General features: G+C 31.4%; 1 protein-coding gene across 1 annotated transcript; it reads left to right on the top strand.

Annotated features, from left to right (window-relative positions):
- Nucleotides 1-68: 68 nt before the first annotated feature.
- On the top strand, nt 69-24,487 carry Smp_169230 (tyrosine kinase; the record flags this gene model as incomplete). Its single annotated transcript, XM_018799022.1, has 14 exons — nt 69-162; nt 353-429; nt 3,042-3,129; nt 4,269-4,446; nt 5,809-5,982; nt 7,360-7,526; nt 8,756-8,845; nt 13,035-13,510; nt 13,938-13,984; nt 17,450-17,865; nt 19,384-19,583; nt 20,491-21,041; nt 22,619-23,636; nt 24,479-24,487. 14 exons carry the CDS (start codon nt 69-71, stop codon nt 24,485-24,487), a joined length of 3,585 nt encoding a protein of 1,194 aa, XP_018650853.1.
- Between the last annotated feature and the right edge of the window lie 2,940 nt (nt 24,488-27,427).

The raw sequence follows: 27,427 nt of genomic DNA, 5'->3' as shown, positions 1-27,427 counted from the left end.
TATCTCCATAACTTCCATGCTGATAACATTTTCCAGTTCTCCGTCTGTTAGTAAATGCACAGAAAACAATGAGGTACAACGAACTCATTGTAGTTTTTGCAAAGCTTATTCTTCTTACTTTACCAAAGGGTAACAATCAGTTTCAGCACTACTGGTTAGCTAGTAAGAAATTGTTATTCAGAAACTTTTTTAAGGTACAATACTTTGTTCATCATTGGTCTGCTTAAGCAGTTATTTTGATATTTATCATCCACAAGTCTGTTATCCCGTGCCCAATATATATATATATATATATATATATATATAATATAAGCCTTAAATTATTTTTTGTTGTTTTTGTTACTATGTTTAGGCTGTGGTCAATATGGTGATGTATATGAAGCTGTTTGGAAACGTTTCAATTCTGTTGTTGCAGTAAAAACACTGAAAGTAAATCAATTCTCTGTTTTCGACTTTTCTTGTGATTTTCATTTTTATCTTATTTGTTTCCGTACTATTTCATGCGTGTAGTAACCAAGTATATGACCTCATTTGGTCGGCTTTCAATTACAAAGTTTACACTATGGTATCTAGTGATGTTAACTAGCTGCCGAAATCGAAGCTAGGTGGGGCTGTTACCTTCAAGTATGCAGTTGAAATTCAAACGGAGTTGCCATAGGATCACTGAATCACTTTTGGTTTGTTACTCAGTTAGTAGCACTAGGCATCATACAAAAACTGCGATTTGGAGTTGATCACGTATGCACACATACACACTTGCATTTGTTGTGCACAAAGATAGTTTTTGTGATGCGATTGATTGTTTATCCTAATAATAATGATAATAATAATAGATATTTGAGCTAATGTATTTCTACATACCATAATACCTGGCCTCCTAAATATCATTGGGTTGTGTGGGGTTTTGTTTCGAAGTCCAATAATTCAGGATCAAATCTGATAATTCATTGACAATATTAGTGTGTCAACTATCATGTTTGAATTTCATAATAGTCAGACAGTTAGACAAACATGAAAAACTTTGGATCTGGAAGACAAATTTTGTATTTGTCAAGCTTACAGTTCGTTTATAAGTAGTAGTATACTATCATATGAAATGAGACCAAGTATATGTAGATAGAAAATTTTATTCGGTAGTTTTCAAAATACTATTTAAAATATAATATATATATTGTGTGTATTTGTATTTATGAACTATTTTTGAGATTGTTAGTACTGATAATTGTATACTGGGTAATAATGTGGTTTGTTCAACAATCATTAATTGATTAGTTGTTAACTAAATGTACTTAGCTTTCTTTATTTTAACTAAAACAAAACAAAAGATGAATCCAGGTTTTTTTTTCAGTTTGTTTTATGTTAGATGATGATGTAATAAAGGTATTTCATGTTTTAATGGATTGATTAAATGATATGCAATACTTTTAAAGTTAGTTAGGAAAACAAATTATGGGAGAAAACAATCAAAGTTAATTGTAATTTTTAAAACACACAAATGTATTTATTCTCTTATCTGTTGCATTTCGTTGGTGCTTAACTTTAAAAATACTTGTCAGTGAGGATAATATAATTATTTCTTTCGAATTTTGAATTTTATCTCTTGACTGACTAATCTCAATTCATGTTTAATTCTTAATTACTATTAAATTGTATCCAACTATTTCATTACGCAATCAGTTATTATGTATATATTTTAGTTCAATGATTTCTTGTTACTATGTCTGATAATTTAAGATTTCCTCTCACTTATTGTATTTATTTACAACACTCTTTATATGACTTCGATTTCATTACTCCCATCATAATGATACATATCCAATTTTACTGTAATGAGTATGAAAATTTTATGGTAATTTTGATTTTAAAATATTATAGGTTGTAAGTATCAGTTAGTGAGAAACTAACGAAATAGAATGAATTCACGTTATTCTGTTCAATTCTTTGTTCTTGTTCTCCTCAAGATAATGAAGTAGACTAAGTGTATGCGAAAATAATAATCTGTTTACATTGTCGTTTTAGTGAATCATAGTGTAACGTTGTATATAGGTTGTTCTGCTCGATTCTGAGCTACACTTTGTGCATGCATATTGGTTTGTATGTAATTTACTAGTGATAGTATCCAGTTACTAGGTTCAACTTAAATGAATCGACGTTTGAATTTGCAATGTAGAGATTAAAAGTTATTGCAGATTCATCGTAAAGCTACTTATTTTACAATTATTAATACTGATTAAGTAGTCTTCAGTGTACTGAAAGGGTAACTTTTAAGGCCGAAACCATTGATATCATATGTAGATAATTAAGCTATCATTATTCATTTAGACTTGCATTATTATTCACAGTTATTTACCATATATTTATCATACTGTTATTATTAATATTATTGTTATCAATCATTAATATTAAATTAATATTTGTACGGCTCTCTGTGGCAGGTTTTTCTGAAGAAAAGTTACTGTCACGACTTATTGAGCAAAGGTGGATGTAGATGAACATTACGTGTTAGTTTATTGAAAAATTTAAATAATATCTACTTAGTGGTAGCTTATAATAGTATGTAATTTTTTTAATTCATAGCAGATCAATTCGAGTTTGGAATGGATCACCTATTTGGTTATAATGTGGATTATCTAAATCATTTCATATTATAGGTTTTTTCACATACAGTTATATGCAATACTTGGCAACCTTGTACTACTTATTCCATCCTTATGGATAAATTTAAATTAGCATTATTAATCATCATTTATTCATTGCTTTAATACATATTATCATTAGGAGTCATTCATTACACTCGTTCACATTATAATCCAAGCTTACTTCATTCTTATTTGTTAGCACGATTTCCTAATAATTCTTCGTGTAGATAGGTATATTTTAATGTTTTTTTTCTGAGAAAAATTTTGATAAAGCGAACCGTAGATAATGGATTCTGTGCATTTTTCTTTTGCTAAACTTACAAACAATTGGTGTGAAACACATTTCCCCTATTCACAGCTTGTATGATCTTTTTTTGCTTTGATTAAAAATTCTTTTTATAGCAAGATGTTAATCTGAATGTGAATGATTTTCTCAAAGAAGCTGCTATTATGAAGAAGTTACGTAATAGAAATTTAGTTCAATTATTGGGTATGTCCTGTGGTGTTTCTATTCACTTTTTGATATTTATTTATGGTTTTGTTCACAAAATGTATTTAATCAAGTAGAATAGGTTTCAGTAATTTCGATTTGTTTACCATTATGTTTTTCGATTAACACTCGTATTCGTCGATTGTGTCCCCCCCCAAATCTTTAAAAGAGAGGACACTTGCTTTATCCGTTTTTGTTCTTTTATAATTCTTTATGGAAAATATTGGATCAAACAATTTATTTTACGAGCTTAATAATGAGAATACAGAAGACTTAATTTTTCGCAAGATAACATGTTCCATGGATATGTTAAACTATTCTGTTTTAATTTGTATATCACAATATTTCGTTAGAATCTTTCTCATAGACTTCTAATTAATTTTACTTGCAAAATTTCTGATTGAAGTTTACTAAAAAGTTTACTGAAAGGCTTTAAATAACAATGGGTCAAGATTGATTACAGTGGCACAGATTCACTCATTTGTCGACTTTTGATAAATCATACGTTTTGACACTAGTTTGTTCTTTTGGACTGGTATACTCTGTGTTTTTTTAACTGTCATTGATATTATCAGTTCGAAACCTTTGATTTTCAATTAAATAATTCCATGTTTCGCTGTGTCGATGTGAATACAGTATGCAGCCATCATCTATTACCTACCATCCATCGTTTCACACTCGACACAATTGAACTCCACTGATCAGTCACAGCTTCTCACTAGAACTCTGGGAATCAGCCTTTGAACTTAGTGAGCGCATAATGACTGCTATTATTAGGTTTTTCTGGAGTTTTTCTTTCAAAATGTACAATGTGCTTCCTAAATAATAAATGGAAATTTATTTTTCTGGTTATTGATCATCATGATCTCATCATAATTTCACCAGATCTTGATATTGAAAATATAACTTAATGTTTCTGCTTTTTTGTATGAATTCTTGAACTGGATTCTATTTCAGGGACCTAAACATGAACTGCCGACGGTATAATACTAATGCAATTATACTGGAGGACAGATATTCAGTTCATTATCCCTTAAGTTTAATTTTCTTTAACGATTATCTTAATAAATAAAAAAAATTAAAAATACGTATATTTTCTATCGTTCTTTTATTTTGCTTGTTTTCACTTCTCAATTTAGGCGTATGTACTCGAGAACCGCCCCTTTACTTAATTACGGAATATATGCCAAATGGGAATTTATTGAATTATTTACGTACACGTAGTCCAGGTGAACTCACCCCGCTTACTCTACTTTACATGGCTGTTCAAATCGCCTCTGGTATGGCGTATTTAGAAGCTAATAATTTTATCCACAGGTAGGTAATATTACCATTGTCTGCATCATGTTATTTTACTTATCAGTAGAATTAAAATTAATTTAATGTAAAACTTATTGATGTTATATGGTGTAAATGTTAGTTTTTGACGTTAATCCTAATAAATATTGTAAACATTGAAATTTAGTTAATATCATTGGGTTAGTCATTGAACCCAAATTATTAAATCATTCCGGGAATCACATGATTGAAAAATACTTAGATTAATCAATATTTACTCAATATTTACTGATATAGTGAACTAATCAGTAGTAGCCAAATGAGGTCGATCGATGGTAATCAAAAGTGATCTACTGGACAAGTACATTTCATTGACTATAAAATATATCAATTTCCTAAGTGTTAGAGTAGTATATATATATATATATTTGTGCATTTCATTCGGTATCCCAATGTACTTTTCCCTCCACTCTTGTGTTCTCGCTCAAGTAGTCGATTTGGGGAGGGGTTAGTGTATAGCACGTCGTGTATCAGTATCATGTTTTGGACGCCATCCATCATAACATTTACACTACGTTGTAATTCAGCACCAGTAGGAAAAGTGCTTCAGATAACTGAAAATGACAATAAAATTAGGACATATTTTTAATGCTGTATATTACAAAACTCTTTCATCCAAAAGATTTTATTCATAGACTTACAGTATTAGTAATGCAGTAGTGATAACACAAAACAGATTTTAAAGGATAATATTACGTACATTATAAAGATATTAGTAAATAACAATCAAACATACGAATTATAAAGTAGGAAAATTATGACAAGTATTTAATTTTCATAGTTGAAAGCATGAGTCAATTGAAGCTAGACCACCAAGGAAAACCTGGCAGCACTGGACGACCGCTTCGTCCTATTGTGGGACTCCTCAGCAGTGCGCATCCGCGATCTCGCCTCGCGAGGTTCGAACCCAGGACCTACCAGTCTCGCGCCAGAGCACTTAACCTCTAGACCACTGAGCCGGCATCCGATGGTATTATTGTTTGACTTCAACCAATCCACGAAGTTGAGCAACCTTTCACCAATTGTCTTCAGTGAGTTCCTATCTCACAACAGACGTGGTTGAACTCCACTGGTATTTAATTGTTCTGATTTTAATTAAGATTCTTAGTATTTATAATATTGGAAATGTTTTTCCTTTGTTGATTAACTTTAAAAATTGTGGTTTATTAGGTATAGGTAATTGTATGGTTATTAATTCAATAATGTGAATCTATTTTCAATGTATATTTTATCGGTAGTTATTCAATTTTTAATGTAAATTCTCTTTAAAACTTTTGTAAACTAAATAATGTTTTTGTGAAAGATTTTATCTATTATTTTATTTTACTTTTTTTTTCTTAGGGATTTAGCTGCTAGAAATTGTTTAGTAGGTGATCAACATTTGATCAAAGTTGCAGATTTTGGTTTAGCACGTTACATGCAACGACAAGATACTTATACTGCTCGTAATGGTGCTAAATTCCCTATTAAATGGACTGCTCCTGAAGGTCTTTCTTACTATTTGTTCTCGTCAAAGTAGGTTGTTTTTGTCATTTTTTTTAAAAGAAGAAACTTGTTTAATGTTTGTTTTTATTAAATTTGATGCATGACGTGTTTCTTTTAGCGATTTGTAAATAGCCATGCTGGTCATCGCTGAATCCATATTAGTAAAGTTTATGGGATTAGTTTTTCATTTTCGTTGAATGCATAATATAGTTTAACTCATTTAACTAAATTTATTGTATAAAGAATGCATCTTAACAATTTTTACAATTGTAGGTTGGTAATTTTAAACACAGGATTAAAGCCACTCACTGGTGAACTCTGCTTGATAAAATCTGTTATCTTTATTGTTTTAATCAGCTATTACCTCATTCTAATGTGATATCTATTGACCCCATTATTGTTATTATTAGTTTTTTCAAATACATCGATCGAATGCATTATTCCATTATTTCTTTTGTTGTAATCATAAGTTTGACAATGTAGCGTAATTTACGTTTTATAATTTTCCTCGACTTCATAAGCATCAACATAGTATGGCGGTTTCTATGTTATAAGCTTGTAACCGGCTCAAGGGTTTTAAATATCAACTTAAGTCTGTACTTTATTCTTTAATATTTAAAGAGATGTCTTTTATCATTAACTAAAACATCAGATGGAGAAACGGTGGGAACTAGGAAGCAAAAAATGCTTGTATCGTACAAGTTTGGGACTCCACAATGATGCATATCCTCAGCCTAACACGGCACCGAATTCAGCACTTTTAAGTTTCGCTACAACCATTTTATGTTTAGACCAATAAGTTGATATCTAGTCCTCTAAATTTCTGTTATCAATCAGCTTGTTATGTGGTATGTGTTTTCCCTTTTCAACGTTATCTATGAGTTACCAATTGGTTAACTTGATAAATCACTACTTTTCACTACAACTTAAAGAAACTCAACTCTGTCAAGCATGCGTTTTTGCTGATCATCTTCAACCACCTGACACTGAATGTAAACTATTCCACTGAAATTATTTTCATCAGTGTTTTCCAAAATAGTCTTGGAATACTATTCTCATTCGTTTATGTAATATTAGTACAGGATTAGGAGTTAGATTTATTGATGTATTTAGTTGAAATATAATAAATTATGGTGTACTCTATCCTTTAATATTACATAGAGATAACATGTCAGTTGTTGAGAATTGATAATAGACCTTCGTCAACTGGGTTAGTTGGGATATATATATAATGTATACCATGTCACCGTCTACTCCAACTTTCAGTCCTAGCCAGCCAGTGTAGGAGTAAACATACAGAAGGCTTACTAATAAGTGAATCAGTTTATAAGTGTCATTGATACCTATCAATATATATTTTTTGTAAATGATTATATTTCCTTTGTCGTTTTCTGTACATTTTTGTAGGTCGGATGTATGGGCTTTTGGTGTAGTCCTATGGGAACTAGCCACCTATGGTCTTTCACCTTATCCTGGAGTTGAATTGCATGATGTTTATCATCTTTTAGAGAAAGGCTACAGAATGGAACGGCCACATGGATGCCCAGAAGCAGTTTATTCTATAATGTTAAGATGTAAGTAGTTTTACTTTTCATCTTTTATATTCACTACTAATATTATCACTACCTATACCACCAGTACTCCAACTAACTTTGTTCCGAGTTTGTGGAATTTCAATCTGTTTTTCTTTTAAAAAACTCCATATCCACCGAACCGACACAATTTCCTTTTTTTTGGCAGCTTAGTGTATATCAGCTTGTTTTCTCTGTTGTTGTGTTTTTCTATAGCTCACTAATGATGATGTCCTTTGGTAGTTGATATTTACTGATTATTTAAAAAAAATAAATTTTCATTGTTAAAATTGATGTATAAAACATCGTAATAACTATTATTATAGTGCTAAATATGTATTCTCAGATTATTTCTCAGCCTGATATATATATATATATATATATATATATATATATATATAATTCTATACAGTATTGTAAATCCTGTTGACTAGTCGTTTCGAATGTTATTGAGGTCACGAACCAATCTAAGTTAGACAACCATTGAAAACTTGAGAGTACGGAACAACTACTTCTTCTTAGTGTAGGAATGCTTAGCAATGTGCATTCATGACCCCACTGGTGATTGAAGTCAAGATCTTCGGTTTCTAAATTTCTCAAATTTTCCCGTGATTATCTCTGTTTTAGATGTTTTCGACTAATTTGAACTTGCATGTTTTTCTTGTTCATTCGTATGGAAAAAAGTTTGCTACTAATCTTTTTAAGATCGCAATGTCTTTCCTGATAAAATGACATTCACTTTTTTAAACTTCATTTTTCATATATCTTCAGTAAATATCAAAACTATATTTTATATTGGTGAGATTGGACTCCTTGTGTTTTTGCCATTCAATTACTGATATAAATTAATGAGTTATCTGATGAGTGTAGTATTTTCTCCATCATTTGAATAACATTTCAATAAGATGATTTGTGCTTCAAAAAATGCTTATCAATCTATCATGCTCCACTTCCATATCGGCGTAATAAAACGTTTTCATAACTGTTTCACAATTACTTTTTATAACTTGAATGTAAATGTAATATCCTTCCACAGAGAGAACATTATGACTTGGTCGACTGATTCCAATTTATTCTTTCTTTCTTTCTTCACCCTACTGTAACATTAAGGTAGCTAAAGTCGATAGGATCGCATCAATTAATTTCGTCTTACTGAGATGTTGTTTAAATACAGTATCTGATATATTTCTGGTATATAAACTTGATCTTTTCTTTTATTCTGTCTGGTTCAGGCTGGTCTTGGGATCCTAATTTACGTCCTTCATTCAGTGAAATCCATGCGGAACTGGAACAAATGTATACAACTATGAACATAGAAGCTGGTAAGCTTGAATCCCTACCTAACCAGTCTAATGTGATAGCTCTTTGATTTTAATAACTAATTCGATTTTCTTATCCACTTATTATATTTACAGCCTTATATACACGTACAATTTCATGCTTTGTGTGTATTAATCAATCATGAATGAGGCCGAAGTTAGATCTACGCGAAGTTCGTAAATTTATGAACTTCTAAAGGAGTTTTCATGATGTATTGAGTACTACATCGCCAAATTTTTTTCAGCAGTTCTTCAAAGTTCGAATTATATAATCATTCACTTACGTTACCTAGTTCTGCCCCTATTTCAACATTCGATGTTTGGGCAGTGTTGTGATTTATTTTGTCTTCATTAGGTTTGTAATCAATCATCACACTATCATTGAGTTGAATTTTTTAGTTTAGCATAATAGGTATGAGATTTCATATATTCCTGCCTTAAAAGCTTTGTTATTATCTAAGCGTTGATGCATGCGTGTTAACCAAATGTTCTGTTCATCCTAATTTGGTTAGGCGAGAACTATTTTAGAAAGTTGTTTATTGATTGGACCTATTGTTATTAGTGACATTGTTATTTTCAAAGGTATTAAATTCTATGGAATTCCTAAAAATATGCTCAAACAGTGATTTTGTGTCTTCGTCAACCATGAGTCTGCAAGTTCGAATTCCACTTCGCCTATTTGGATTTGGGCATTGTAATTAACCCTGAAATACCAACAATCTATTCGAAAACTGATTACGCAGACCTATATTGGATAAATGAGCAGCAGTAATTAATTTATCAACGTAGGTACTCGATATGTCGATTGACTAAATACATCTAAAGCTAAACATAATCATTGAATGCTCTGTTTCTCTCCTAGTTCATTCGTTGTGTAATGAATCATTGTAAGTATAGTTGTTGACAAGTTTCTAACAATGTATTTGGAAAAAAATTGTTTCTTAACCTACAGTATGTTAGTTATTGTTATCTGTGATGTTCATATTTAACGACATTGAATTTAGTATTGTCCTTGACATACTATGCCGTGAAATAAGCATTACCATGTACACCCATGAGTCCATTTTCACTCAGTTTAAAGTGCATTAAGTTTTCTTTTTTCATTTAACCTGTCACACTGTTCTACTACATTGTGATAATTAATGAAACAATATACTTTTCCTTATTCAATTCACTGTTCAATCGATTCCCGTAAGTAGTTCCACTTATGAATAATAATAATGATAATAATAATCTTAATAATTATCCGATGCATATTATATGACTGTTAGGTGTTAATTTTATTTCACTGGTATTTTATTGTGTCTAGTTAAATGTTTCTTATCAGTTTAAATTTTTGGTGCAGTGTAATTATCGTATTTAACATGTTTAATTTACTGTTCATTTAAAAAGAACAACTTAAACGAAGAAATATTTCTCTCATCAAGCCTCAATACAAATTAATTGGTTGTGAGTAAATTAACATAGTAATGATAATAATACTCAGGAAATAGAATTCAAATGGATTGGTCATTAAGACTGATTACACAACAATAAAGATGTAAACAATGTAATTCATTACTCGGATTGATTACATAAGGACGGAGAAAAATGACAGAATAGCTAATGTAAACATGTATTTAGAATTGTATGGTGTGTTGATTCTTGAGAATAATTGTTTATCAATAATAATGAAAAATGTGAGAGATATATTTCAAATCAGTTTGGTGGTGAGCACAAGGAGAGATAGGCTGTACACACACTTTTTCTTGATGGAAAGATTAGGTTTATTAAGGTGAATTCCTATAGCTTTCTCTGAGTGTAGGATACGACATCTGAAAGTATGGAAATTTTATGGAATTCGACATATTATTTTTCATGCTACATTTATATCGACTTGATGACTAGTGTCGACCAGATGTATAAAGGCAGAGCTTCTTATTGTGTTCATTATTGTTTGTTGATTTATGAACTATGATCTTCCGAAATACGGTGATGGGCTTGACTGATTATACGCTCAATGTAACTGGTTTCACAGGACTCGTTGAATTAGGAAATACACACAAAAGGTGTTGTATCTTGAGACGCTAACCAATATCACATGCTGAAGTCACCAATCAGAATTCTAATTCTGATTTCGTTTGTTTCACGTCCACTATTTCTTCTATAACGAAATATCCGAGACTTGATCAATCACACACCTGACTAGTACCGTTGACCTTGGGCAGACGCAGATAAGCTCCTGCCGATCGGCTATTTGTAAGTTTTTCTCTACGTCCTACCTTGAGTCCGAAAAGTCAACTAACAGCTCTTATTATTATACTTCAAAAATATATGGGTTTATATACAAAGATACTGGGCTGAATCGGACCATAAAATGAAAAATAACAATTAAAAATGCACAAACAAATAGTGACTGTGTATCGGGCCAGCTGTGAATAATTGATCGGCAACAGAATAGGACTAATAAGCAGTACAGTAGTAGTTAATAGGTTCAATGGAAGCTTACATTAAATAGAATATATCAATATAGTAATATAGTTACATAATAATCATACAATAAGAATGTATAAAATAACAATAATTTGAAAAGAAGTTACATCAGTTATAATTTTTATAATAATCGTCTCGTTATAACAAAAAAGGTGGAAACCATCGCTTTAACCTTATTCCATAAAATTAATGTTGATCCCATATAGAAAGAAGAAATTAATCTAATACATTAACTGTTCTTTTTTACTGGCATATCTTTGAAATGTCGTTTTAAGAACAAACGCTTTTGTTCTGCTGTTGCAATTTCATCTCGGTTTCCGACACAGCGTAAACCATAGGAATCCACCTTAATAAACCTAATCTTTCCATCAAGAAAAAGTGTGTGTACAGCCTATCTCTCCTTGTGCTCACCACCAAACTGATTTGAAATATATCTCTCACATTTTTCATTATTATTGATAAACAATTATTCTCAAGAATCAACACACCATACAATTCTAAATACATGTTTACATTAGCTATTCTGTCATTTTTCTCCGTCCTTATGTAATCAATCCGAGTAATGAATTACATTGTTTACATCTTTATTGTTGTGTAATCAGTCTTAATGACCAATCCATTTGAATTCTATTTCCTGAGTATTATTATCATTACTATGTTAATTTACTCACAACCAATTAATTTGTATTGAGGCTTGATGAGAGTTTAATTGGAAAGAACTATTTCTTCGTTCAAACTGAATTTTCAATATCTAAATTTAAATATCTAAGTTATTGTACATATTCTTATAAGTTGTTCCATTCTCTCCGTCTATGGAAGATTACTAGTTTTACTAATCCATTTGTCATATTATTCTACTCCTTGGCTATTTCACGTATGTGGAGAGTTAAATTTGATTTTATGTTTTAAAAAGTTTAATTTTTCATAGGATAAATGATATAGACCACTAGTTAGATTTCGAAATATTTCAATAAATTTTATTCATACATATATTCTCATGTATATCCATCACTGCTAACAGCTTTTCATGTGACTAGTATACTGTAATATTTGATGTTGTTTTATGATGTGTTCCGAAATAAACAGTAGCTTTCAAGTTTTATTCTCTGTTCTTCATCAGTATACCCTTAATCAACCAGATTGTATGACATCTCATGTACTTTACATGATTATTGATTTGCTTCAACCCATGTGGTTCTTTCCGGCAATACTTCTTACGTATATGTTACAAACTCGACTCCGAGTTCATGATGTTATCTATTTAATTTTATTTAACCATTTGATATAACATTGTTGAGCTGTGTTCTAAAAACCAAATGCTTGTGGCTCTTCATTTATTGTCATCTGTTGTTGATTATATCTGATAGTTACAAAACTACAAAGTTTGATAGTTTTCTTTTTTAATAAGAAGAAAATTTCTCCGTTCAATCTTGTATAGGCATATAATAGAATAATATCGTTTAGTATGTGTTTATTTGTGTTACTCCATACTTGACGATATTTACACACATCACCTTATTTACTACTAATCTCTCTTATTATCAGTAACTTAACCGTATGTAATGATAATGATAATTATTATTGTTATTATTAACCTAACTTATGCACATGCTATTTGTCAACGTAAATTAATGTTTTGTTCCTAGGTATATACATATGTATATATATGCAATTTTTAATTATCAAATCACTAATTGTTCAAATTTTACTCCCCTAATAGAAGTTGCTTTGGAATTGGGAAAACAACCTGCTAATTTTATCCCACAACAACAACAACAACCACTTGTCAGTTCAAACAGATTCACAGAAATACAACCACATGATTTACAAGGCAATTCAGTAAATCAATTTAATATGGTCTTCAAGGAGTCTTTACCAAGTAGTGTTATACCAACAGAAATTGTGAATTCGGATCACATCATTTCTAGACATAATAATGCTATTCATTCCACTTCGAATATAGATTTCACCTGTAATGCAACTGAATCAAGTCGACCGAATCCAGTATCTTCTTATGTTATAATGAATTCTGTTGCTAATCACTCAATACATCATCATGTTGAAAATAATATTGCTTCACTTAATAACAATATTCATAATTGTATGAAAAAAGAAAAGACTATATTTATTGATCAGAATCGTTTGTCCAAAGATAAACATTCAGTTCTTCCTTATCCTTCATCGTCTGGCGGTGGGGTTGGTGGCAGTGATCGTTTTGACCTTATTACTGATAATTTAGCTGCTGTTTCGCTTGACAATAACAATGATGATATTGATAATAGTGATGATGATGATGAAAATAAACGCCCGGCTAGTTCAAATAATCATGCAGTTCAATATGAAAGTAATTCGGAGACAAATCCAGGTAAGTGTCTATTATTTTGATTCAATTTTTGTTTTCTATTCATTTCTATATTTTAATATTAATGATTGTAATAAAAAGTCATCTCTTCTAGTAGTGTTGCTTGAGTGTTGTCTTTTTTGTCAACTGATCTAGTTGCCAGAAATATGAATTAAGAGTTGGGCATGGAGAACCCACCAAGTTAATTATTAATTATGCTATTCACTCCAAAGATGGTAGTGAACGATAAATTATTTTTTTTACCGTTTTGACTACCTTAAGTTTAAACAAGAGAATTATCGTCTTCGAAAACCTGTTATTAGTTTAGAGTGCGTTTACTATGATAACGTATTCAATGAAAATGGCTTTATTCACACTTATTTATGTTACTCATAAAACATATTTTTAATATATCAACATTATTTTAGCCAGGTAATTTATGAATTAAATTCTTGGTACTTTGTAATATCTTTATTTTATCTTCCTTACTTCACTTTATCTTCTGTTAATTGTGTCAGTTGTTCTATGGAATCTGTGCGATATCCTGTACATTCTCAGAATAACAAATACACTCTGTGATCAGAGCAATAATTTTCTCATCACAAGCTACCCCTAACCCTAAAAGTTTTACTTTACACTACTTCGGCATTAATTACTATTAAACTAGCGAGTTCAACGTTCTACTGACAATAATAATAATAGTAATAGTTTGAACAGTTTAGCGTCCAACTCCTAGTTGTTAACGAGCGTAAGTGTAAACAATGTATATAACTGATGTGGTATATAGACAATTCTGATATAGGAAACAGAACCTGCTAATCAACATGGGTTGTATGTGGTTACTGCATGTCATCCTTCAGTATGTTTCCTCAGCTGATGACATTCTTATCTACCATATCATGGCATATAATCTCATCTCGTTAATTTCTATCAGAAATTCTGCTGACATCATATTTGAGTTCGTTCGACAACTTACATGATTGGAATACGCAACAATAAACTACCATCTAGGTGTAGTTTTCTAGTTCATTATATATTTCAATCATATTTAGTTAGAAAAAGGTGTATATGCAGTGAAATAAAAACACTAAAATTTCTGGTATCGTTTGTTTATGGGTAGCATTTAGATCCCAGAGAGACATCTCTTATTATTCCAGATTCGTTATCTATGTATACCGATATTCTAGTGTTGATTTTCACTCTGCTACACAAACCTCTTATCCGTCGTTTTAAATGACATATTCCCTAATACACTAGAATAACAGAAATTGATCAAATATCAACTATACGACAGTATAAATACACTTACAATTAATTCAGTTGATTTGTAGTAGTTTGTATGTATATTGTAATAGTAATCATTGACAGTAACTTGGTGTAAAGTAACTTGTATTTAGCAGGGGTTTTTTCTGCAATGACTTTATACTTGAATTTAGTTTGCGATATTAAATAATTTACGCCGTTTGCCACCTGATGATTGCAAACAGAGAAAAATTGATGACAGATGTCTCTTTTTTTCTACAAAAGCCATTAGGAATCCTTCGGTCAAATAGTGTTTATTCACTTGAAGTTAGAAAAACAAGGCGAAGTTTTAGTTCATTGATGGCACCTTTTTTCTTCGGAACGACATTACCATCAAAGGAGGATATGTTTGACTCCCAAACATTTTTCTGATTTGTGTAGATGCGGAATTCGAATCAGTTGACTACAGCTAGTTTAAATGAAACTTGAGATAATCACATCTCTCGGTTAATGTACCACTGTATACTAATTCAACATAGTCAAACAACATTTACAAGTGGTGAATGAATAATTGCGATTTTTAACGAGGTCATTCTAAAGCTTAAAGGTTATTAGTTTGATCTTTTGTAGGGTGTGATCATCCATACCATTCATTGAACTCTGTGGCTCACTAGTAGTTAAAGCACTTTTTTACAACTAGTATGCTGTATTTTTGAATTCTGCCCCGACTACTTCCGCCTATGCAACCAGACATTATCATTAGCCTTCATACCATAAAACTGTTGCTTAATACCTTGTCTTTGATCAATGAATTACGTGATTTTTAGTAGTATAATAGAATTACTTTTTGTTCGTTTGAGCCTTGTCAGAACAAATATAGGACTTTATATCGTAGTATGACACAATCTTGTAACACTGGTTCGAATTTATTCATTCTGTGTAATTCTAAAAGTCTTTAGCCTTATTTATTCCCGCGGCTACTGTTATGTGATTCCTTTCACTTCTTTTATTTATTTTCTACACCTTTTGTTTCTTTCATCTGTCATTATCTTTTTTATTCTTTTGGTTTTCCTCGTAATCTCATATATATATAATGTAAATCAACTCGGTATTACTTCGACTGTTTAAAAATGCTTGCACTTTTTCCTTCAACAGTAGTTATTTTTACGTCCATTGTCTTGAAGTAATTAATGGCTGTTAATGTGTGTGTATATATATCTTTGCTGAGTTTATTCAGTTTTTAGTTACCATTCTTCACAAACTACTTTGTCATTCACTTACCAGTCACAGTTTCTCTTCTGTCTCCTTGGAGTCATTCACATGGACACATACTCACATTTGTGTATTTATTCCATCGTTTTTCTGGTTTCTAAGTCTGTAAGAAAGTTATATTATATTGTATGAATCTGTGTTTCTGTATTTTGTACATCCATCAAAGTAGTGAATATTGTATATATTTCACGTTGTGTACAATAGCATTTCCAAGTATTAAGTACAGGTAAAGTGAGTCATGTTAGCGGGACTAGTACAATAATACTTTCATGGTGAATTGTACGTACAAATTGGCTGATCATTTATATATATATATATATATATATATATATATATATTGAACACATGGTCTATTGGTCACTTAAATATGGTGACTCATACTTGTGTATCGTAATTCTTTGGTCTTCTTTCGTTAATTGAATGAACAATCAAATGAGTATTATTTGCATAAGTAGTTTGCGCAAAATCATTTTATTTAATAAACATTTTCCTAATGGATCAACCATTGAAAAACAGATAGTACTGGATTTATTTTCACTTCAGTTTTGACATTTTCCAGCTGTATGCGCATATCGTTCTGTCAAAAAATTGATCCAGAGTCTTGAGGTTTCTTGGGAAGCACAATTAATTTCGATCACTAAATCAGAACTCAATGGTCTATATTCGTCCTGTAGTGGGACTCATCAGCAGTGCGCATCCACGACCTCTCCTCGCGAGATTCGAACCCAGGACCTACCAGTCTCGCGCCAGAGCACTTAACCGATAGACCACTGAGCTGGCCGTCCAGTGCTTCCAGGTTTTCCCTGGTGATCTAGCTTCAATTGACTCACGCTTTCAACTATGAAAATACTAAATCTCCACAAAAAACCCCTTCTGATAATTTAATCTTTTCTCTAATATGATATGATCTTTTTGTCATGTGATCAGTAAGAAATTTCCGTGTCACTTTGATAGGAAATCCATATAAATTCTAGTTGTTTACATTTATATATTTTACAGCCTTCTCTCCACAATCAATTGCTTAATTTCCACTATTTCATCGCTATTAGTCATTGTTTTGTTTTATTTTTTCTGGAAGTGCAATTATTCATTATTATCTCATTTTGAAATGTTTCTCTAATCATGTAAGTTAATCTCCGTTTGATAACTAAAAGAAGTTCCTTTTTTAAAAAAAATCTTTTTAACATTTTCTATCTAACAAATACAGATCACATGCTGTTACCCACCAGCAGTTTGGGTCAGATTAAATTTTTACCAAATTCTGTCATTTCATCATGCAGCCCACAAATGACATCCATACATGAATCTAGTCAGAATGGATTTTCTAATTTGATTCAATGTCGAACACCATTTTCATCAAATTATTTAACACAAACCCAGTATTCACCGGCTTCGTTATCTGATAATGGATTTTTACCTTTCGGTGAAAAATTATGTTACTTTATCCCGATGAGTAATAATCCATCTTATCAACCGAATTCACACATTACGTCATCAAATATTACTCAAAATTGTGGTATTTCAAATCTTTCTCAATTTTCCAATAATAATCCAGCTTCCATAGTTTCTAAAATTCCTAACTTAAATGTTGCTAATTCAACAAAAGTAGTGAATGATCGATCGGCTATTCGGACGAATCGTTCTATTCATCGTAATGTTACTTCTGGCTGTAATACTCAAACTAGTTCGCAACAAAGTAAGTGTTATTTCAAACCTTTTTCATTTACAGTGTAAAAAACACCAACTTAGTGTTTTTGTATACTTTATTGTATGTTGAATTTGATTCTGTTATTCACACTTTTGCAATTTATTGGTCTTGTTTATTTTATATGTATACGTACTTCATCGTTCAACTCTCCTGTCTTTGTTTTTTTGCATAAAATTACACACTAATATGTAGATTATACAGTTTCCAAGCTGTTTTATTTTATTTGCTCTAATTCGAAAATAGTAACTTGTTCCTCTGATTGAGTATGCCTGTAATCTTGAAAATTATATATTGATCGCTAAACTATGATGTGGTTTTTACTCCTTCACCTTGTTTTACTGAGCATATTCTCGTTTGTCTACATCCTGAAAAGATGTTTCTTCTTTTTGAAGGACCTGTCAAAGATTTCCTACAAGTATAATAGTCTTATTAAGATGTTTGTGAGTAGCTTTTTTTGAAATGTTATCTCCATACTTTTCAAATCTTATCGGTGTTAGAAGGCTATATTTTTCTGACCCCTCCTTTCATGTACATAAAGTCATCATAGCTGTAGATGCCGCTTGATGGTCACACGATCTATCAATACACTCGACTTCATAACTTCACCATTGGACCTAAATCTGGCAACTTTTGACCTTGCCGTAATACAACTTACCTGTCTAACACAACAGAACATCAATTGACTTATGCTTCACCTATTATAGTTCTACTTAGTTTGGCTGATAGACATGTCAGCTTATAGGTTGAAGGTAGCAACTATATTCAAAGTGCTCATAAAATTAAGCCCACAAACTATATGGTTAAAGACGGAAGAATTTCTCAACTGGTTCTGTTATTTGATTTATTTTAACAAATTCTTTTTACATTTTAATCGACATTATTATCATACCATTAACTTAGTGAAAGTTAAACAAAACTACATATCACCTTTATTTATAATCTGATCGTTTATTAAGTAATGCTAGTAGATATCAAGTTAAATTCATTTTGATTCGTTGACTTATTATTATTATCGTCGCAGTTACATTTAGAGCATTAGATGTAATTAACAGCAGTTATACATTAATGAAATGAGCATATCAGTTTATTTAAGCAATAATAATATCTCAATAAAGTGTATTAACATACATTTGATTAAATTAATTTTTTCATATCGGTAATTTTCTTTAAAAAGTCCCACTTAAATAGAAAATAGAAAAGGATTTTTATTTGTGTTGAAATCATATATATATATATACATATAATGGCTACTATATACGTTGTCATTAGTTTTATCTTCATATGTCAGAGCAGTGGTCTCGTGGTTACAGGTTCTAACTCCATTCTGCCCGCTCTGATTTTGGTGTTTTTATTTTTATATACATACAATGTATAGTAGAGAAAACTGATCATAGAGATCTATGTTTAATAAGTAGATTATATCCATAATTTCTCACCATATAATGAGTACCGTGTTGTTGTTAAATGAATTTAATAATCTACTAATTTTTTCACCATTTTACGTAGATGGTACAACACGTAGTCAAGACACTGATACACCAGATGAAAGCGGCGTTGGTGAGTCGATTATTTCAAATGAATCACCTGCAGAAAGTCGAGCATGCGGTGGTGGGATAATGAGTAATGCTGCCGGTGTTGGTGTAATTGCTACTATGAATTCGATATTATCAAGTGCACCTAGTCAAGTTGATTGGCATTTTAATGTGGTGAGTAATATTTCTTTGTTTTAGTTTCTCATTTTCTTTTTGTCAATACATCTCAACGCAATCAAAAATAAACAACAAAGCAAACATTAGTTTATAAACATCATGTTAACTTTGAGTTGAAATAAAATGTATCACCTTATTTTCTTATCTAGTATCCTATGAAAGCTTGCCTTTGCTTTAGTTCAAACAAGTGCACACACGAAAAGTTCTGTTTGTTAAGATTTTTGTTTAATATTTTACAATATTCTAAAAAAAAATTAAATAATTCTTATCTCTTCGTAGGATCTAGGTTTTTTAGTCGAATTGTCTGCCTAGTCGTGAGAGTTTCATGCATTTGATCCTGGTTTTCATACATCTTCGGGTGACCGATTGATTTCCATCTAAACACCTAAACATTAGTAGAAGGAAGCACCAAATATATATATACGCCTCACAAATTATTTGATTTGTGTAAGGGATGGGATACTGCCCGGGTGCCTAAACCGAAGCAGGTGATGAATTACAGGAACCAGATCATAAGTCTCAAAGTGTTTAGTTTCTAGCTAACTTTTAAAATAATTAAATTATATATTCATCAATAAACCTAATGATATGTTAATATTTACTTCATTTTTCACATATATTCAATCTACTCTTTATTGAAAATTACTTCAAGTAGATAAAAATCAATCTACTTTACTCATTTGGAGGTACTATTCGAAAATTATGAATCTGAGATTTTTTCTTTTTATGTGTAACATTTACATTCACAAGTTTCTTTGAATACGTGCATGCGTGTCGCGCTACTGTACTCCAAAACTCCCTCTTTCCAGGTCATTGTTATGCTCTATACTCTTACTTGTATAGATATGATGTATACTTACTGTTATATTTTGTTATTTCTTATTCCTCTCTTTTATTACTTCAGCCGTTTGAAGTGTCCATGCCAATTGATGATCATTCTCAACATTTCCACCATGCACAAATAATAACTCCTACTTCAAATTCTGTTATTCACCATCCACATTCCTATCCATACTTATTTCAAACTACTAATACTTCTACAACAAGAATAACAACTACTACTATCAATACCACAACTACTCATATTTCTTCTGCCTCATCTACTCAATTTAATGTTAATCCACTAATGGAACAATTCTCTACAATACCACCTCATGATAGGATTGGAAGTTATTTAAAAAGTTTGGGTGAATTAGATACCGGTTGTGGTCGTCATCATCGTTGTAACGAACCACCAACATTTACTTATCACCAATCACAACCAAATGAATTACATTTACCAACTGATATACTTGATGTAAATGATAAAACATTTAATCATCCATCAAACGTTTTACATTATCCCCCACCACCACCACCGGTGCCTCCCCCACCTCATTCATCAATAATGGAATGCTGCAATCCACCGTCGTTACCTCCTACCTCTACTACCAATAATGCTTCAATTCAATTAAGGTAAGCTATTTTAAATTATAAGTAAGTTTCATGTATTCTATTCTTCTATAGGCAGGGAATTTATCTTTTGTATTTAGTCATGTGATATTTATTTGAAATTCTAAAATATTCTTGTTGTTATAACATGTGTTCAAGTTTATGGTGAATTTGATTTACACATATATACATACATACATACACACGAACAAAAATTGATGATCATATACTACTCATGACTTTGATTTTTATATTTGTGACACTTGACAACAGATTTGATAGATTTTTTATAATAAGAAAAAATTGAGTAATATTTTCACTTGCCTACTTTCATATTACTTTGTTGTCATTTAATTATCCACTGCTAAGTAGGGTATTTTTCTCTCTCAAATTCTTTCGTTACCATTTTACATATCCATTCACTTCTAGTGTAAAGTAAATTTGTGATAATTTTATTATTGAGTAGCCTTAAATTTCTTTATCTTGCTCATGATTTTACAATCATGCTTGAATAGGCTGGTTACCAGCATATATATATATATATATATATATATTCAGTGCTAGTCAACTGCGTTTTGTTGTATTCACTATTAAGAACTACTTCCAGATTAGATAGTTTTAATTTAAAACTTCCGGCGCTGTACCAACTATGAAGAATTAAGTTTTTTCGGACTATTTTCTAGGTATCTTAATGTAATAGGTTCAATACTATTTTCTTGTTGTTTATATAGTCGTTGAACAATACTGATAAACTATGTATGACATTATGCTGGAAGTACTGGTTATTGGTTGCTTTTTATTTGTTTGTGCTTGATCAGTAAACTGATTGTTTTTATAATTTTTCTATGGTAATATTGTGTAATATTTGGTTTTTTGCTGTCCACCTGGCCAAAACACTTTTCTTTCCCTGTCGAATAATTTCAATTGGCAAGATGTTCATAGTCTTATTATTTTGTACTTTAGACTGTGACAGGTTGTTTTAAATTAATAGCGTTTATTTGATTGATTTAACACTCTTAATTTTTATATAGTGGAAGGAATATTTTGTCAATGTACCAAAACACTCTGTACCATTTGAAAGTTGACGTATGCTGAATGGTGTGTTCAGTTTATCGATTGTTCAACCTAATGGTTCTAACATTAATATATATTAGGATAATGTACTTTCTAGTCGTAACTAACTTTGAAGACAGCTCAAATTTGTATTGAGTTTGTCGTTTAAGCGGGGTTAGAGTCAACTCTATTAGATCCATTGATAGTATCTATCGAAATAGAGCGGTTGGTGTTATCAGTTAACACATTCAGTTTTCCATCCATTGGTTGCATGTCTGAACCCTGCTATATTTACTACGGCTTGGGAATCACTGGCCGCCTATGAATAGTATGTTTCATAACCGAACACATAAACCTGTATTCGGTAAATCAGTTACGTTTAAAAAAATTGCTCGAAATTTTCTGCTGTGGAACAACTCCCTTCACCTAAAACGGTAGTTTTTTTTCTCAATGAATAATCGTTAATTAATGTCTTAGAGTTTTATCTTAATTGATGAATTCCTCGCGAATTTCTTATTTCTTTGATTTCATTCTGTTTATTTTTGTAGTTCGGATGTAACTTCAACTGGGGAAATTTCAAAGTCAAATATTTCTCAGCCGATTTCTCCTGTACTACGTAGTAAGCAATACTTCCATTCAAAAGCAATAACAGATAGTGAAACTGGAACAAATATGGACCAACCAACCAACTGTTTTTCATCTAACAATCAAAATTTATCTCAATTGAAAGCTTCATCTGAACAGAATAACATAGCTGTTGATGAATCTTCTTTGAATCATAATAACAGTAATAGCAATAATAGTGATATTAAAGATCTGCATTCTAATACCTCTTATTCAAAGATTTCTCAGCCACGCCGACGTATTAAAGTAGATACAGAACGTGCTGTTAGTGGTAATGCTGGACACCTGGACTATCCAGGAGTAGGGCGACGTCATTTACCACTGGATGATCGATCAGAAGAGGAATCGAATACGGAAGAGGTGCCAAGGTCATTGGAGGATGAGACTTTATCCATCGCGTCTGACTCTCCGAACAATTCTCAAGATAATTCAATGTCAATTAAACCCGATGCAGACCTGTCAGGTGGTGGTGAAGGAGATGATGTTTACCAGGCGCCAGACTCTTACTATTTACCAAATATTAATAATTCGAATTCACAAAATTTACAACCCAATTCTACTTCACAGGAATCAATTACAAATCTTCTTGAACGAACTATTGAATTAGTCAATTGGACTAAAGATCTATGTAGTTATTGTGAAATGGAATATGAGATCCCGAATGCATCGTTCATTGAACTATCGAACTGTTTAGATTCTTTTCGTATTGAATTAGAAGCCTATATTGTGGAACATATAAGTATTAATCCAGATCTTACTAAAACTATCCTAATTTTATGTGATAATTTAGGTAAGCAAACTACAAATTTATCTTTGCATTTAAAGACTATGGAAGTTGATAAACCTGCCTTTAGTGTACATTGTAATTCTTGTCATTCGTGTTTAAAAGAAATCCATGAACATATCGTACAACTTTTAAATAAGTCAAAAGTAACCAATGCAGTAAGTACTATCACCCTCACCACTGGTTCTACAACATCTGTTACTAATCAAACTCATTTACATAATGATCGATCGTTTAGTACTACTGATAATACTACTACTACTACTACTACCACTCATGTATTTGGCAAAGTTTAACCTTTGAATTCGACTATTTTATGTTTGTTTCTCTCTTTTCTTGACTCACTGCGTATGCGCACATCTTTTTGTATATGTTTCATTCTGTTGCAATTATTGATATTATTAATAATGGTTTACAAGATTCTTATTGTTTAAAAGTTCATTGTTTTGATTTCTTTCTAAATTGATCAACATTAATAAGTAAAATGACTGAGATTCAGAAATAGCCATCACATCATTTACACATATACTTGTTGTTTTGTTCAACTGAGACGTTAGCATATTTTAAATTTTCACCTCATTCAAATTACACCAATGTCTTTCGAATGTTCACTTTTCTGTCATTTTCATGGTTGCTTATAACAACTATATATATATATATGATTAGGCGATCGATTGATCTGGTCGTCTCATGACAGAAACTAATTTTACATAATTTCAACCATCTCTATTTACCCTATTGTTTACTACTGTACAAGTCATATAATGTTATCATATCTGTATAAAATCCATTTTGCATGTTGATGTTTTTTTTTCAGTTTTAAATTTAAATCCTTTTACACATTTCGTGTTTTCCTCTCTGTTCGATTTCTCTCTGGCGATTTCTCGCCTTTTATTTTCCATTGGAATATGTGATTTACACTATCTTAATTATCCATAAAAATAATACTACCACAACTGCTTTTTATCAACCAATTTTTTTCTGTTTGTTGTTTCATCAGAATTATTAAAAACTAAGTCAGGCAACCAATTTCTATGGTGAGTATATATTGAGTATACATACACACAAACAAGGAGACACATAGTCTGTATTCTTCCCACTTTATGTGTAATAATAATAATAATAATAGTGATTGTTGAATCTTGCTTTTGACATTCTCTTGTTTACCTTTGTATACATAAATACTAATAAAACAATGATAATTTTTTGACTTGTATACACACGAATTAATTGTGCATTCTGATGGGTGACCTATTTAGTGTGATAATGAGTTCTGTGTTACGTTTTTGCATTCTAAAAATAAAATTTAATTTATTTTTTTCTGTCAAAATAACATTCATTTAAATAACAACAAAAAAGTGTTTGTTTTAAATTTTACTCGTAAACAACAATTTTGACACAATAATGACAAGTAAATAAAAGTTTTTTTTTTCCAAAGTTCCCCATGTATATCATTATATATACATAATGAACAGACATAATATCGATTGCCATTGGTAACTGATGATAGTAATAATGATAAAATTATTATTTTTTCTTTTTGAGTTCTTACTTGAAGTATTTAAAACATTTTTCTTCCTATTGCCATTGTATTTATCAATAGTTTTTTCTCCTTTCATATATTGAGATAGAACTAATAACCGATGTATTGATTGTTGGATGAATTGAAGAATGTCATTGAAGGAGTATTGTTAGATAGTGGGAAATACGTTTTTTTTTTACGTCTTCAATTATTACCGAGTGATAAGTGTGTATCGTATACTGTTAGTAAATAAAATCTTTAGTAATTCCTAGTCTTTTTTATATCATTCATAGATGTGAAAAGTAAATGTCTATACGTTTCGATATTTCTTTCTAATTTTCTACATCTTTAAAATGTGTACATTCAATATTTGTTTCCAGTACTTGTTCAGTACAGTTGATTATGATAACACTACTACTTTATGTCTGTGAAACATGGCCGATAAGAGTAAAAGATATTCGTAGGCTGCTAGTATTCGATCATAGGTGTCTTCGAAGCATTGCTCGTATATCATGGGACCACCGGGTAAGTAATGCAGTTGTTAGGAAACGGGTACTAGGTAAGGATGGCAAATCGATTGATGAAGTAGTGAAACTTCATCAGTTGAGATGAATGGGACACGTGTTACGTATGTCCAACCACCGACTGCCTCGACGTGCAATGTTTTATAGTGTAGGAGTAGGTTGGAAGGTAGCTGGGGGCGGCCAGACCAAAACGTGGCACAAATCCATGAAGTGACTGACAAGTGGACTGAGCCATGTTGGTAGGTGTAGACTTCCTGGTTGGGATCCACGAGATGATAGCAATCGATGGTTAGAGACCTTGAATGATGTGGCTGAAAATCGTTTGCAATGGCGAAGGTGCATCCACTCTTTGTGTTCTCCCAAATTCTAATCTTCTGAATTCTTCATGTCTCTATCTTTTTTCTCTTTCCAAATTTATTTCACTGGATTATACTCCTTGAATAACATCTTCAAACCCTAATCCTTCCGACTACTGGTTATACTCTTACTACTTTTACCGCTATGGGATTTGAATCAACAACTGGATCTCTGTGCTAATGTGGTATGGCGAATCGAACTGATGTACGTACGTACGAAGTTTTACGTTGTGACTGACTGGAATATATTAGTAGTACCGTTAGTAGCTACATATACATAAATAACTTTAGATTGTGTGTTTTGTTACATAGTTATCTAAAATATTTTGCATATGTGGGAGATATTCGTATAGAGAGTATTCACTGAAATGTAGGTTTTTATAGCTGTTCACATATATTGTAACGAGTGTTCAAGCTAACTTCTAAAACTAGTCGCTGTAATTTATCTATCATCGGTGGTTTTTATTGAAGAAACACACAACGACGTTCTCAATTATTATTATTATGCTTGAAGATTTTATGGCTGGAATTTCGTTGGTCAGGTATCATTAAGCCTTCTCAATGGTCTTCGTTTTTACGAGATGAGGTTGTTAATTTTATCCACAACCCTCCTTTATTCGGTGTTGGGACCAACATCAACTGTAATGAGGCTCCGGACGGAGTATGTTTCAATCGGGATACAACAATCATCGTAGTGTGGATCGGCATTTTATATATATATATATATGGCCACATTTAGGATCTATATGGATTTTACAAATATAATTTTGATTATTAATGTCTTTTCTCCACCCAACACCTAATTAATGTGAATCTATTCGTCCAAACCTGGGCTAAAGTCCTTGTAAGGTCGAATAATCACAGATAGAATTGAGATGTAACTAGCTCATAATTTTCCTTTACACTAAATTCCAACTGAATTAACTTCAGAGAATAGGATCCATAACCAATTGACAATGTGGATATTACTTAATAAATTATTTACCACATAGGTAGAGATTGGAAAACAGTCAGTCTTTCTTCCCAACTCGTAATAGGAACCATTTTTATAATATGCTGATCCGTTTTCTGTATCCCTTTTTGACGTGTTTTGAAATGTATTGAACACAGTTTAAATTGTACATTAAAACCTAGTTGAACGATTAGGTTATTTTTCTTCAAAGTGATATCAAGAAATGACCTAATAAGACAATCAGCCAGCTGTTTTGTTTTATTTTCACATCTTAAGTGACCAACCAAGAGGATTTTACGCCTGAACTTTTAGATTTTGCAACGACCATGGTATCATCATAAGCCTCATCCTAATCATTATAGAAAGTTATTACTGAGTTTAGGCATGTGCAAATTATTTGTAGTAGGCTCTGCTCTTTGTATCTTCAATAGTAAGATTTAGGCCAAGAAACTGTTGACAGTAAGAATTTACTGATTAAGCTATGTGGGATTGATTTATTTTTATTCTGTAATGACTCAAAGGTATATGGGTTTTATTCCAGTTAGAACACGTCAACTACTTAAACATAACGTTAGAATCGAAAAAACCGTGCCTG

The sequence above is a fragment of the Schistosoma mansoni genome, chromosome 3, assembly GCF_000237925.1.
Source record: "Schistosoma mansoni strain Puerto Rico chromosome 3, complete genome".
In the NCBI taxonomy this organism is placed as follows: domain Eukaryota; kingdom Metazoa; phylum Platyhelminthes; class Trematoda; order Strigeidida; family Schistosomatidae; genus Schistosoma; species Schistosoma mansoni.
This window is presented reverse-complemented; position numbering and strand designations above follow the sequence as displayed.